Source organism: Alosa alosa, chromosome 7 (genome assembly GCF_017589495.1).
Source record: "Alosa alosa isolate M-15738 ecotype Scorff River chromosome 7, AALO_Geno_1.1, whole genome shotgun sequence".
In the NCBI taxonomy this organism is placed as follows: Eukaryota; Metazoa; Chordata; class Actinopteri; order Clupeiformes; family Clupeidae; genus Alosa; species Alosa alosa.
In genome coordinates, this window is record NC_063195.1 from 18612231 (window position 1) to 18624380 (window position 12150).

Below are 12150 nucleotides of genomic sequence, written 5' to 3' on the forward strand. Positions count from 1 at the left end.
CTGTCGTCTGCCGTGGGGCAGCACCCCCAGTGGTCCCTGGATGGGGGATGCAGGGGAGCTGCTTCGGCTGCTCTTGTCGTCTCCGCTGTGACACAGGCCACGCCCCCCACCATCCTCACTCTCACTGAGACGCTGCCTCAGCTGCCGGATCTCACGCTCCACTCTGAGAGGAGAGAGAGAGAGAGAGAGAGAGAGAGAGAGGGAGAGGGAGGAGAGAGAGGGAGGGGGAGGAGAGGAGAGGAGAGAGAGAGAGAGGGGGAGAGAGAGGAGAGGGAGGGAGAGAGGGGGGAGAGGGAAGGGGGAGACAGAGAGAGAGAAGGGGAGGGGGAGAAAGAAAAAGAAAGAAAAGAGAATGAGAGGAGAAAAGAAAATAGATGACAGAGAAAGAGAATCCAAAGGACAGAAAAAAAAGGACAAAGTTGGGCCCTGAGGACTAGTCCTTTGTAGTCCATTCCTATTTAACCAGCTTCAGCGTTTGCTTTATTCCTCTCCTTTGCCATAAAAAGCCATCCTGTCCTTGCAAATCCACCCTCTGATGTTCACCATTAAGTCTGACAAATCTCCATCCTACTGCCCTCACTGTGATCTATGATGTGCTTCCAAAAAGTACATTTACCCCCCCCCCCTCTCTGATCTGCACCAGTCTTCGTGATTTTTTGATCATCCGAGTGCATTTTCTCTCTTCAGTCCTCTTTTTGTAAGCTCTTTCCTACACCCCCTCCATCGCTCTACCTCTCTCTCTCATCCGCTCACCCTCCTCCGTCTCTCTCCATCTCTCTCCCTCTCTCTCTCTCCTCACCTGGTCGGTCTCCGTCCCCCTCTCCTGCATCTCTCTCTCCCTCTCTCTCTTCCTCACCCACACACCTCTGTTGGTCGGTCTCCGTCCCCCTCTCCTGCGTCTCTCTCCCCTCTCTCTCTCTCACCCCCACACCTCTGTTGGTCGGTCTCCGTCCCCCTCTCCTGCGTCTCTCTCTCCCTCTCTCTCTCTCACCCACACACCTCTGTTTGTCGGTCTCCGTCCCCCTCTCCTGCGTCTCTCGCTCTCCCCTCTCTCTCTCTCTTTCCTCACCCACACACCTCTGTTGGTCGGTCTCTGTCCCCCTCTCCTGCGTCTCCTTCTGCTGCGCCTCCTGCTGCTCGTCCTCCTCTCCTCCTCGTTGGCGGCGGAGGACTCGAGCGAGGAGGAGCGGCGCAGGGCCGAGTGCCTCCTCTCCAGGCGCGCCACGGCCTCCTCCAGCGCCTCCCGCTGCTATGCCGCCAAGGCTGACTCCAGGATCTCAAGCCCTGCTCCTGGTTCCCTCCTGTCTCCACTGCACGCCAAGAACCTCAGAGGGTCTCACAAGAAGCTGCTGCAGGTGCTCCGCACTGGCGCTGTGCAGGGACAGCCGCTCCTCGTTCTCTTCCAGCTCCTTCTCCACCTGTGGAAAGAGAGGGGGACAGAGAGAGAGAGAGAAGAGAGAGGAGAGGGTGGAGAAAGAGGGGGTAAGAGAAGGGAGGGGGTGGAGGAAAAGTGGGAGAGAGGGGGAAAGAGATGGAGGAGAGAGAGGGTGGAGAAAGAGAGGGAGGTGGGGGGGGGAGGGAAAATGGGAGAGAGGGGGAAAGAGATGGAGAAGAGAGAGAGATGGAGGAGAGAGAGGGTGGAGAAAGAGAAGGAGGGGGGGTGGAGGGAAAGTGGGAGAGAGGGGGAAAGAGATGGAGAAGAGAGAGAGATGGAGGAGAGAGAGAGGGTGGAGAAAGAGAGGGAGGGGGGGGGGAGGGAAAATGGGAGAGAGGGGGAAAGAAAGATGGAGAAAAGAGAGAGAGAGGTCATCATCTGCCAATTTTTCACCATTCTTCACCGTAAACCATTAAAGCAACACCAAAGCACTTTCCCTCTGTCGCACGCACGCTATTTGTTTATCCAGTCCGGTTTTGCAAATAACAATGGTAGAGTGTGTTGCATGATTTTATGAAAGTGTGATGTATTGCGACATCAGAAGCAATATCATTCCATCAAAGTACACATCCGCTAAATCTCCCCCCCCACACACACACACACAAACAAACACTCACCTGGTAGAGGGTGTTGTCCAGGTTCTTTCTCTGTATGTATGTATGTATGTATGTATGTATGTATGTATGTATGTATGTATGTATGTATGTATGTATGTATGTATGTATGTATGTATGTATGTATGTATGTATGTATGTATGTATGTATGTATGTATGTATGTATGTATGTATGTATGTATGTATGTATGTATGTATGTATGTATGTATGTATGTATGTATGTATGTATGTATGTATGTATGTATGTATGTATGTATGTATGTATGTATGTATGTATGTATGTATGTATGTATGTATGTATGTATGTATGTATGTATGTATGTATGTATGTATGTATGTATGTATGTATGTATGTATGTATGTATGTATGTATGTATGTATGTATGTATGTATGTATGTATGTATGTATGTATGTATGTATGTATGTATGTATGTATGTATGTATGTATGTATGTATGTATGTATGTATGTATGTATGTATGTATGTATGTATGTATGTATGTATGTATGTATGTATGTATGTATGTATGTATGTATGTATGTATGTATGTATGTATGTATGTATGTATGTATGTATGTATGTATGTATGTATGTATGTATGTATGTATGTATGTATGTATGTATGTATGTATGTATGTATGTATGTATGTATGTATGTATGTATGTATGTATGTATGTATGTATGTATGTATGTATGTATGTATGTATGTATGTATGTATGTATGTATGTATGTATGTATGTATGTATGTATGTATGTATGTATGTATGTATGTATGTATGTATGTATGTATGTATGTATGTATGTATGTATGTATGTATGTATGTATGTATGTATGTATGTATGTATGTATGTATGTATGTATGTATGTATGTATGTATGTATGTATGTATGTATGTATGTATGTATGTATGTATGTATGTATGTATGTATGTATGTATGTATGTATGTATGTATGTATGTATGTATGTATGTATGTATGTATGTATGTATGTATGTATGTATGTATGTATGTATGTATGTATGTATGTAGTAGAGGGTGTTGTCAGGTCTTTCTCCACCTGCTCCGACGAGCTCTCCTCCCCCAGAGGGCCGAGTTCGTCTCCTCCACCACTTCCTCCATCGCGCTGCACCCTCTCCAGCACCTCCTTGGCCCTCTGCCTCTCCTCCAGCAGGGCCGGGAGCTGACTCCCCGCCAGGCACGCCAGCTGCCGCTCCTTGGCCAGGAGCCGCTGCTCTGCCTGCTGCACCCGCTGCTGCTGCTCCTCCTGAGCTGCGGACGCGTCGGCCGCTGACGTCGACGTCGCGGTGCCCAGCGATGTGGCTGTGGTGCCCGCCGTACCAGTGACCGTGCCCGCGGCCGCTGCCGCCGTCTTCTCCCGGGCCTGGTGCTCGGCGCGCTCGCGGATCAGCGTGCCCAGGGCGGAGCGCTCGGCGGTAACCTCGGCGACCAGACACTCGCGCTGCTGCTCTAGCGCCTCCAGCTGCCGGCCCAGCTCCTCGGCCTGCGCCCGCTTGAAGTTGGCGTAGCGCGTGCGGGCGTCGTGGGCCTGCATCGCCACCTCACCGTGCCTGGACCGGCCCGCCGCGTCGGTCATATCGCCGTTGTGGTGGTTGCCTTTGGCGTCGTCTCCATCCCTGTCACTGTCACCGTCCTCCTCCTAAACAACAACAACAAGTACATTTTATATATAGATTAATTTATATACCACTCTTACCCAACGTGCTTTATACTGTTCATGTTTGCTTAGTGGAGGCTTTTATACAAAGTTACTGAAAGTAACAGTCTAAAGTAAAATCCCTCTTCACTGTTCTGTCTGAATAAAGGCAACAGGTCCCAAAAAGCCATCACTCACGTACTCACGTAATGCGTATGTAATGTATGTATGTATGTATGTCACCTCGTATGTAATGCTCCAGGCGGTCCCTCCTCCAGGGCGGGCCTCCTGGCAGCGCCTGCCTGATGTCGGCCAGGTCTCTGCGCTCCTCGGCCAGCCGCCGGGCGTCGTCCCGGGCCAGCAGGGCGGCGGTGGCCTCCTGGCGCTCGCGCAGCTGCTCCTCCAGCCGCCCCACCAGGCCGACCTGCTGCCGCTCCTCCTGCTCCAGGCGCCGCCGCTCCAGACGCAGACGCAGCGCCTGCTGCTCGCGCTCCCGCTTCAGGCGCTCCAGCTCGCGCACGATCTCGCCCTGCTCCTCCTGCAGCTGCTGCTGAGCCGGAGACTCCGCCGGAGCAGGAGGAGGAGGAAGAGGAGCGTGAGAGAGAGGAAGGCTCTTCTCCGTTTCGTCGTCGTTGTCGTCGTCGCTGTCTGATTCGCTGCCCTCTTCCTGCTTGTCGATCTTTTCCGTCCCGTCTGGCTTCTCCTCCCTCTCCAGTTCGTCCTGGTCTTTCTTCTCCTCGCTGGCGTCGCTCATCTCCGCGTCCTCCTTGTCCTCCTCCTGCAGCTCTTTGGCCGTCATGTCGTGGCCTTGCTCTGTGCCCTCCTGGACATCCTGTAGTGGTCGTTTAGCTGTGAAATAGACACAATACACGTCTAAAAACAAAACTTACCAACTGGATGTTTTTAATGTTTTTTAGACATAGATTTCTCGTCAACTAAACAGCTGACCTAACTATTTTGCTAGATGTTTACTGTTAGCACTACACAATGTTGACCAACATCAATAACAACAACACCCTAAAGCAACATCAGTACCAATAGACACAAACCTAACTGCCACAACAACAGCTACAGGCATAGGAACAATGATATTCAAAGTTAACTAGTCTTCGTTTCGCCAGTTTCACTCATTGTTTCGACTCTCAATAGATGATGCCTTTATAAGTTTGCCGTGAACGCGCATAACTCTAGGTTATCTAACACAGGGTTAATTGAACTAACTGGTAACCGGTGTTTTGGAACTGACAACTCGGGTTTAGTCGCCACAGGTTCAGACAACCCAGAGGTTTAAGTTTTATCTCAGTGTTTGTTAAACCTCCTTTCTGGAATACCCCTCAGTACCAATAGACACAAACCTAACTGCCACAACAACAGCTACAGGCATAGGAACAATGATACTCAAAGTTAACTAGTCTTCGTCCTCATCAACATCAATAACGTCAACATCAACAACAACAACAACATCAATATCAACGACAATATGACCATCAACATCATCAACGACAATGACAACATCTTCAATATCAACTTCAGCGACAACATCAAAGACAACAACATCAATATCAAAGACAATATGACCACCAACATCAACATCATCATCATCATCATCAACGACAACATCAACGACAACATCAAAGACAACAACCTCAATATCAACGACAACATTGATGGACATCAACAACAACAACAACAGCAACAACAACAACAACAACAACAGCAACAACAACAACAACAACAACAACAACAACAACAACAACAACAACAACAACAACAACCCAACCCGCGCTGCCCTCTGCCTCTCGGCTCCTGGGCGCTCCTTCTCGGCGAGCAGGTCGCGGAGGCGGCTCTCGATGTCGTGGCTGCGTCGCCGCAGACTCTCCTCCTGGTGGCGGATGCGCAGCTGCACCTGCTCGGACTCACGCCGCTGAGACTCCACCTCCTGCTGCATGCGCTCCAACTCCGCCTTCTCGCTTCGCTGCTTCTCCTCCATCTCCTTGATGAGACGCCTGACGGAGGTGGGGAGAAGAAGAGGGAGAGGGAAAAAAGAGGAGAATGGAGGAAGAGAGAGAGAGGGAAAGAGAGGAGAGAGGAGTGGAAGAGACAGAGGGAGAGAGAAAGAGGGAGAAATGGAGGGGGTGTTTAACATTTGTCTATTGAAACATTGTTCAAACATTTACGTCACTGCCTCCTTAAAACACATGATGTATAAGAACATCCAATACAGACATCTTATAAGATTCACATATATTACATCTATGAGAGGAGAGGCATCCATGTTATATTACATCTATGAGAGGAGAGGTTCCATGTTATATTACATCTATGAGAGGAGAGGCATCCATGTTATATTACATCTATGAGAGGAGAGGCATCCATGTTATATTACATCTATGAATCTATGAGAGGAGAGGATGACATGTTATATTACATCTATGAGAGGAGAGGGTTACATGTTATATTACATCTATGAGAGGAGAGGGTTACATGTCATGCTACATCTGAGAGGAGAGGGTTACATGTCATGCTACACCAACATCACCCACTGACCTTTTGTGTTCGAGTTTCTCCAGCTCCTCTCTCTGCTGCCGCTCAAATTCCAACCTATCAAAACACAGATCTCCATCAACAGCCCGCCTACTCATGCCGTACACAACCAATTCACAACACAGCACACTGTGAGGTCACAGACACACAAACACACACACACACACACTCACACACAAACACAAACACAAACTTTGAGGACCAATGGGCTACTGAACAAAAGGACTGAAACGGGTTGACGCATGAAGCATGCCAAGACCAGGGGGCATAACGCATTCAGACTTTATGCTGACAGGAAAAGCCAATACACAAGTACAGCAAGCAATGCAGTGTTAAAAGCCCAAAAAAAAAATGCACGTCATGGGATGAGGAAATGGCCAATACAGCGAGGTGGTGAAATCAACAAAACTCAACACCAAAACAACCATGTGCAACGGTCAGAAGGTGAGTAGCTTTATCTACTGTGACTGATGATGCAATGAAGGAAACAAAACAAGAAAAACAAACAAACAAACAAACAAAGGAGCCAATGAGTAAACGGTGACGGTGTGGAGCACTGGGGTGCTCAGGGAGGCGCTCTACCTGAGGAAGATGGGGCCCTTTTCAGAGAAGAGACTGACACAGGGGAGGGGAGGAGAGGAGAGAGGGCGTTACTGAGCATGTGCAGTAGAGCAGAGGCTACTGTCTGAGGATAGAGTGTCTGTCTGTCTGTCCGTCTGTCTTTTTTTCGGTCTGAATACACACTCTAACTGTCTGTCTGTCTGAACACACACTGTCTGTCTGTCTGAATACACACTCTGTCTGTCTGTCTGTCTGTCTGAATACACACTCTGTCTGTCTGTTAGAATACTTTGTCTGTTTGTCTGTCGGAGTAACCACTGACTCTGTCTGTCTGTTTGTTTGTTTGAGAGTTAACTCGTATATCTATCTGTCTGATATGGAGATCGGTTGTCTTCCTGGCTCAACCATCAAGCTGTCTGTCCGGCTGTCTGTCTGTCTCCGTCTAGGCTATAACAACAATTAGTCAACCTGACCATTAAAGATCTCTGTCTGAGTTTGTTTATCCGCCTGACTTCTTGACCTGGTTCCTTAACATCTCTGTCTGTCGGTCACGCTAATCCATTAGTCTGTTTGTTTACCTGTCTTGTCTGTCTTACCTGGCCTGGGCTGCCTGACAGTTAACCCAACAGGGAAGTTAAACACCCACCCAACAACCCTGCCTTTCAGCAATGACATAAATGCTAATCCATTAGTCTGTTTGTTTACCTGTCTTGTCTGTCTTACCTGGCCTGGGCTGCCTGACAGTTAACCCAACAGGGAAGTTAAACACCCACCCAACAACCCTGCCTTTCAGCAATGACATAAAGAGTCCCCCCACGTTTCCCAAAAGAAATCATTTTACTTGCAAAATCTTTCTGTGTTGCAGATGCAGTGAGGGAGAAAAAGGTCCAACAACATACAAACAAAAAAATAAGGCAAACAAAGTTCTAAAAACTTTTTTTTAAAAGAGCTTAAAAAAACTTAGTTCCTCAAGAGAAAAGCAAATATTTTCCAGCCTGCTCCAGGGTTTAGCAATAGAGAAAGAAGGAGCTCTTGCCATTTTAATTTACCAAAAAGCCTCTAACTGTGAGGGCTTCACAGTGTCAAGGTTCTGCATGTCATGGATTTGCTCCTTAATTGGCACAGACACAAAACAACCAACCTTAGGGTAGCTTTCTGAATAAGACCACTTGTTCCTTACATTGAAGAGTGCTAATTTAACTGCAGCATACATTTTCTGGGACAAAATGCAAAACATTTTACATGTATGGACCCACAGCAAGAACTATGAAAACAAGACATCATATCAAAACCTCCTATTGTGTACCCAACACGTGCTACTTAAAGCAACACCAAAGAGTTTTTTGTACCTTAAAATAATGTTTCCAAAACCGTTTCAGTGGTTCATCAACTTGTAACAGGTTGATGGCACTTCTGCATTCGCCTTCGCAGCCCTGGCTATAACCGCACTATGTAAGCTTGCCAGATCGGGTAGCTTATCTATAGTTCGATAATGAGACATAAGAAACTACAAATTTGAATATGATGTCGCAATACATTGTACTTTCATAAATTATGCAACATATTCTACCTTGTCTGTGGACATTGTTATTTGCAAAGCCGGTGCTGGATAAACAAATAGCGTGCATGCTACAGAGGGAAAGTTCTTTGGTGTTGCTTTAACCAGCTTTTAGAAGAAGGGCACCAATCAAACCGGCAGGCCAATTGTGAAGTTGAAAGACTAGCTACAAATAATTTAATACCATGAGCAAGATCGTAAGCTCAGGTTGATGGATGCCAGACGGGGCAACTTTTTGAGCAATGTTGCTGGGCAACCATTTAAACAGTTCCATTTATTCTGATTGGACGATCATGACAATTTGCCTTCTGATGATTAAAGGTCTCCAGAAAACAAATTGTTGCCCAATATCAATGGGAATGTGCCAGAACCACAATTATGAGGAACGTTGCCCAGCAACATTGCTCAAAAAGGTTGCCCCATATATCATCAGCTTCAAACATCAGTATCTTAGCTCAGTGCTCCCACACGCCCCATGATGAATTAAGTTCATGCACACGACAGCTTGCTCATGACTGACTTTGCATTCTGTCCACCAAAACATGCCAAATCTATATAACCATGTTGTTAAACTAGGGATGTATTATGTGTTAGAGCATCGATCATCACCTGATCTATCACTTTTGAATAGAGGTGTTTGTGGTGTGACTGTGAATGAATGTAAATATCAATCATCTGTCATGTAATGGAAGCAGCTACCAAAGCCTGCGCCATCCAGTCGGTCTCATAGCTATGGGGATGGCAGGGGGCAAGCAGAACTAGCAGGAGGCAATATCTCAGTGAACGAGAGAGGGAGTAGAGAGTCAGGGAAGAGAGAGTGAGAGGAGTTGACAGAGAGGGAGAGAGAAAGATTGAAAGAGAGAGAGAGATAGAGAGCGAGAGAGAGAGAAAGAAAGAATGAAAGATAAAAAGAGGGAGAGATGCATAGCAAAGCATGAGAATGCTCTGGAAAGAAAAAGAGAATACTACTTCCAAGCATCCATCATTCACACATCAGCATTCAAGTCACATCTCAACTTGTTCTTAGACTCTCTCCTGCACACACACGCACGCACACACACACACACACACACACGATGACTCACCCTGGATTATACAGCATGACAGTGGAGAGGTTCTCGCAGGACTTGGAGAGATCAGTCATGGACAGACTCAAGCTGGAGAGAAGCCCACTCTACAGAAACATATTTTACACAAATATTAACAGATAAATAAATAAGCACAAACATAAACACAAACAAACCGATAAACAGACCACAGACCCAAAAGGCATGACAATATTTGAAGAGTTTGGTTCCAAAACACCTCCATCTCCATTTTTGAAAACATTCATGTCATGTTATTTAATTCTGTATTTTAGGTGATATCAATAACATTGTAGTTGTGTTGTTTTGACTGATTAAAGATACATCAAATTGCAATACTCAGTTACAGTTCTACTGAAATTACTTGGAAAACAGAATGTAAAAAAATAATCTATGAAAATTCATTAAAATGGAGGATATAGCGTTTTGAAACAAAACTTTTTATTTGAAAATGCTTCAATTCCTGTGTCGTTTCGTTTCAAAAACATTGGCCTGAAACTGAATGTTTCCAAGACAATGTCTCCAAGACTCCTCCTGTGGAGTATGATCGATGAATATGCCAGCATGAAGTTCCTGCCATATCTCCATTAATAGATATTGATTATTTATCAAGATGAATAAATAATCGTTGTGTGGTATTTTCGAGGAAACCTCACCTTTCTCTTCTCCCGGAGTTTGGCAGCCTCTTTAGGATGATTAAACCTGAACATGTTGGTCCTGCCGAAAAGGATCACAGCACCTACACACGCACACACACGCCACACACACACGCACACGCACAGGCAAGTTAAAATACTTGATATACACATAGAGAAAGCACTACAGTGGGACTGTGTGAGTATGGGTAAACAGTATTCATTAAACTACTAGTGTTCTGAACTGCAGTGTGTGTGTGGGTCAACAGTATTCATTAAACTACTAGTGTTCTGAACTGCAGTGTGTGTGTGGGTCAACAGTATTCATTAAACTACTAGTGTTCTGAACTGCACCTTGGGCTTCTGGGTGGAACTGTCTGTCCATGTCCAAGTGTTTCTATGGTAACACTTCACATCTTTTGTGCTAACTACATTAGCAAACCAAATGATGATTACATTTCTCTAATGTGTTATAGACAGGAATATAAAACAGTGACAAACGAACCAAAAAAATAATAATAATATGTTGAGTGCTTTCTGGTAGAATGGTAATGATGTTAAATATTAACATGTTGACATTATTTGAGTCAAAGAATCTGAGAATTGGAGTTAACTACATATATTTAGTTGCATTATGTGGCATATTGTGTGTGTGTGTGTGTGTGTCTCTGAGCGTGCCCATCTGTCCATCGTGTGAGCATGTCCATCTGGCCACTAGTACATCTACACATGACCATGTGCATCTCTGTGCCTATGCATGTGTGTGTGTGTGTGTGTGTGTGTGTGTGTGTGCATGCGTGCGTGTGTGTGCATGTTTGTGTGTCTGTATGTGTGTGTGTGTGTGTGTGTGTGCGTGCGTGTGTGTCCTCACCCTGGTTGAGCTGGCAGGGCTCGGTGACCTGCATGCCGTTGACGGAGCACTGGGCCTGGTTGAGGGGCACCAGCGTCACCGTGCCGCTCTGGTTCTCAAACAGGCAGTGCTCACTCTCCAGATCCAACCCATGCAGCACTACAGCACAGAGAGAGAGGGAGAGAGAGAGAAAGAGAAAGAGAGAGAGAGAAAGAGAAAGAGAGAGAAAGAGAGAGAAAGAGACAGGAGGGGGTGAAGGATTATTAAAGCATATTTTAACACTAACACCTTCAACTACAATGCACTGGGAAACTAAACATTAAAGGACTGGAGCATGTGTGTCCATTCAACAACACTGACAAGTCTCTTTGGGTAGGCGGTGTAATAAAACCACACACACACACACACACACACACACACACACACACAGAGACACACACACACACAGACACACTCACCAATATCCTGCTCAGTGGCTGCATCATCTCGGCCAACATATGTCCGTCCCTCCTGCAATGATGCTCATATTATTGTGTTAAATGTTTCAAATGTAAAGCACTTTAAGCTGCATTCTGTGCATGAAAGGTGCTATACAAATAAAGCTTCTTCTTCTTATTATTATTATTATTATTATTATTATATTCATATGGTTGCTTTTACACAGTGACACTAGGGATAGTAGTGCAACACTAGGGATGAGGTCAGTTTCATGAATCTCCAGTGGTGATGAGGCTAAAGGACCGTTCACACCAAGAACAATAACTATAACGGCAAAAATGTATCTCTCTAGATAATATGAATGACGACGTCCACACATAAACTAAAACAATAACGACATGAGTGATATTGGTGGCGCTCACTTTCAGAGCGATTTTAAGAACGATAAAAAGCTGACAGCCAATCAGGATCCATCAGATTTTAGACGTCACATTCATCAAAACAAAGAGAGACCTTCCTCATCGTTGGTCAGCGCGGACGCTCATATCATTATCGTTATCTTTATCGTTTATTGTTCCTGGTGTGGATGGCCTTTGCCCTGTCCGTCCGCGCATGACTGACCTTTAAGTGGTAGAGGATGATGCCGGTGCTGAGGAGGTCGTCGTCGATGCCAATCAGGTGGGGCAGCTCCGAGTCCAGCACCACGCCGATGCCCTCCTTACGCAGGGCAAGGGTCTCCTCCTGCGGCAGTCACACCACAACAACATCAG

The 12150-nt window shown here is 45.9% G+C and overlaps 1 protein-coding gene across 1 annotated transcript in view; it reads right to left on the reverse strand.

The window, feature by feature from the left end:
- kif16ba (kinesin family member 16Ba) overlaps window positions 1-12150 on the reverse strand; it is a 37491-nt gene that overhangs the window by 9389 nt on the left and 15952 nt on the right. Inside the window, 15 exon segments of the mRNA XM_048248991.1 lie at window positions 1-137; window positions 1085-1280; window positions 1282-1418; window positions 2053-2082; window positions 3086-3712; window positions 4008-4558; window positions 5195-5354; window positions 5490-5715; window positions 6257-6310; window positions 6836-6868; window positions 9458-9546; window positions 10114-10196; window positions 10964-11101; window positions 11401-11452; window positions 12002-12121. Coding sequence (XP_048104948.1) covers window positions 1-137; window positions 1085-1280; window positions 1282-1418; window positions 2053-2082; window positions 3086-3712; window positions 4008-4558; window positions 5195-5354; window positions 5490-5715; window positions 6257-6310; window positions 6836-6868; window positions 9458-9546; window positions 10114-10196; window positions 10964-11101; window positions 11401-11452; window positions 12002-12121 — 2633 coding nt within the window.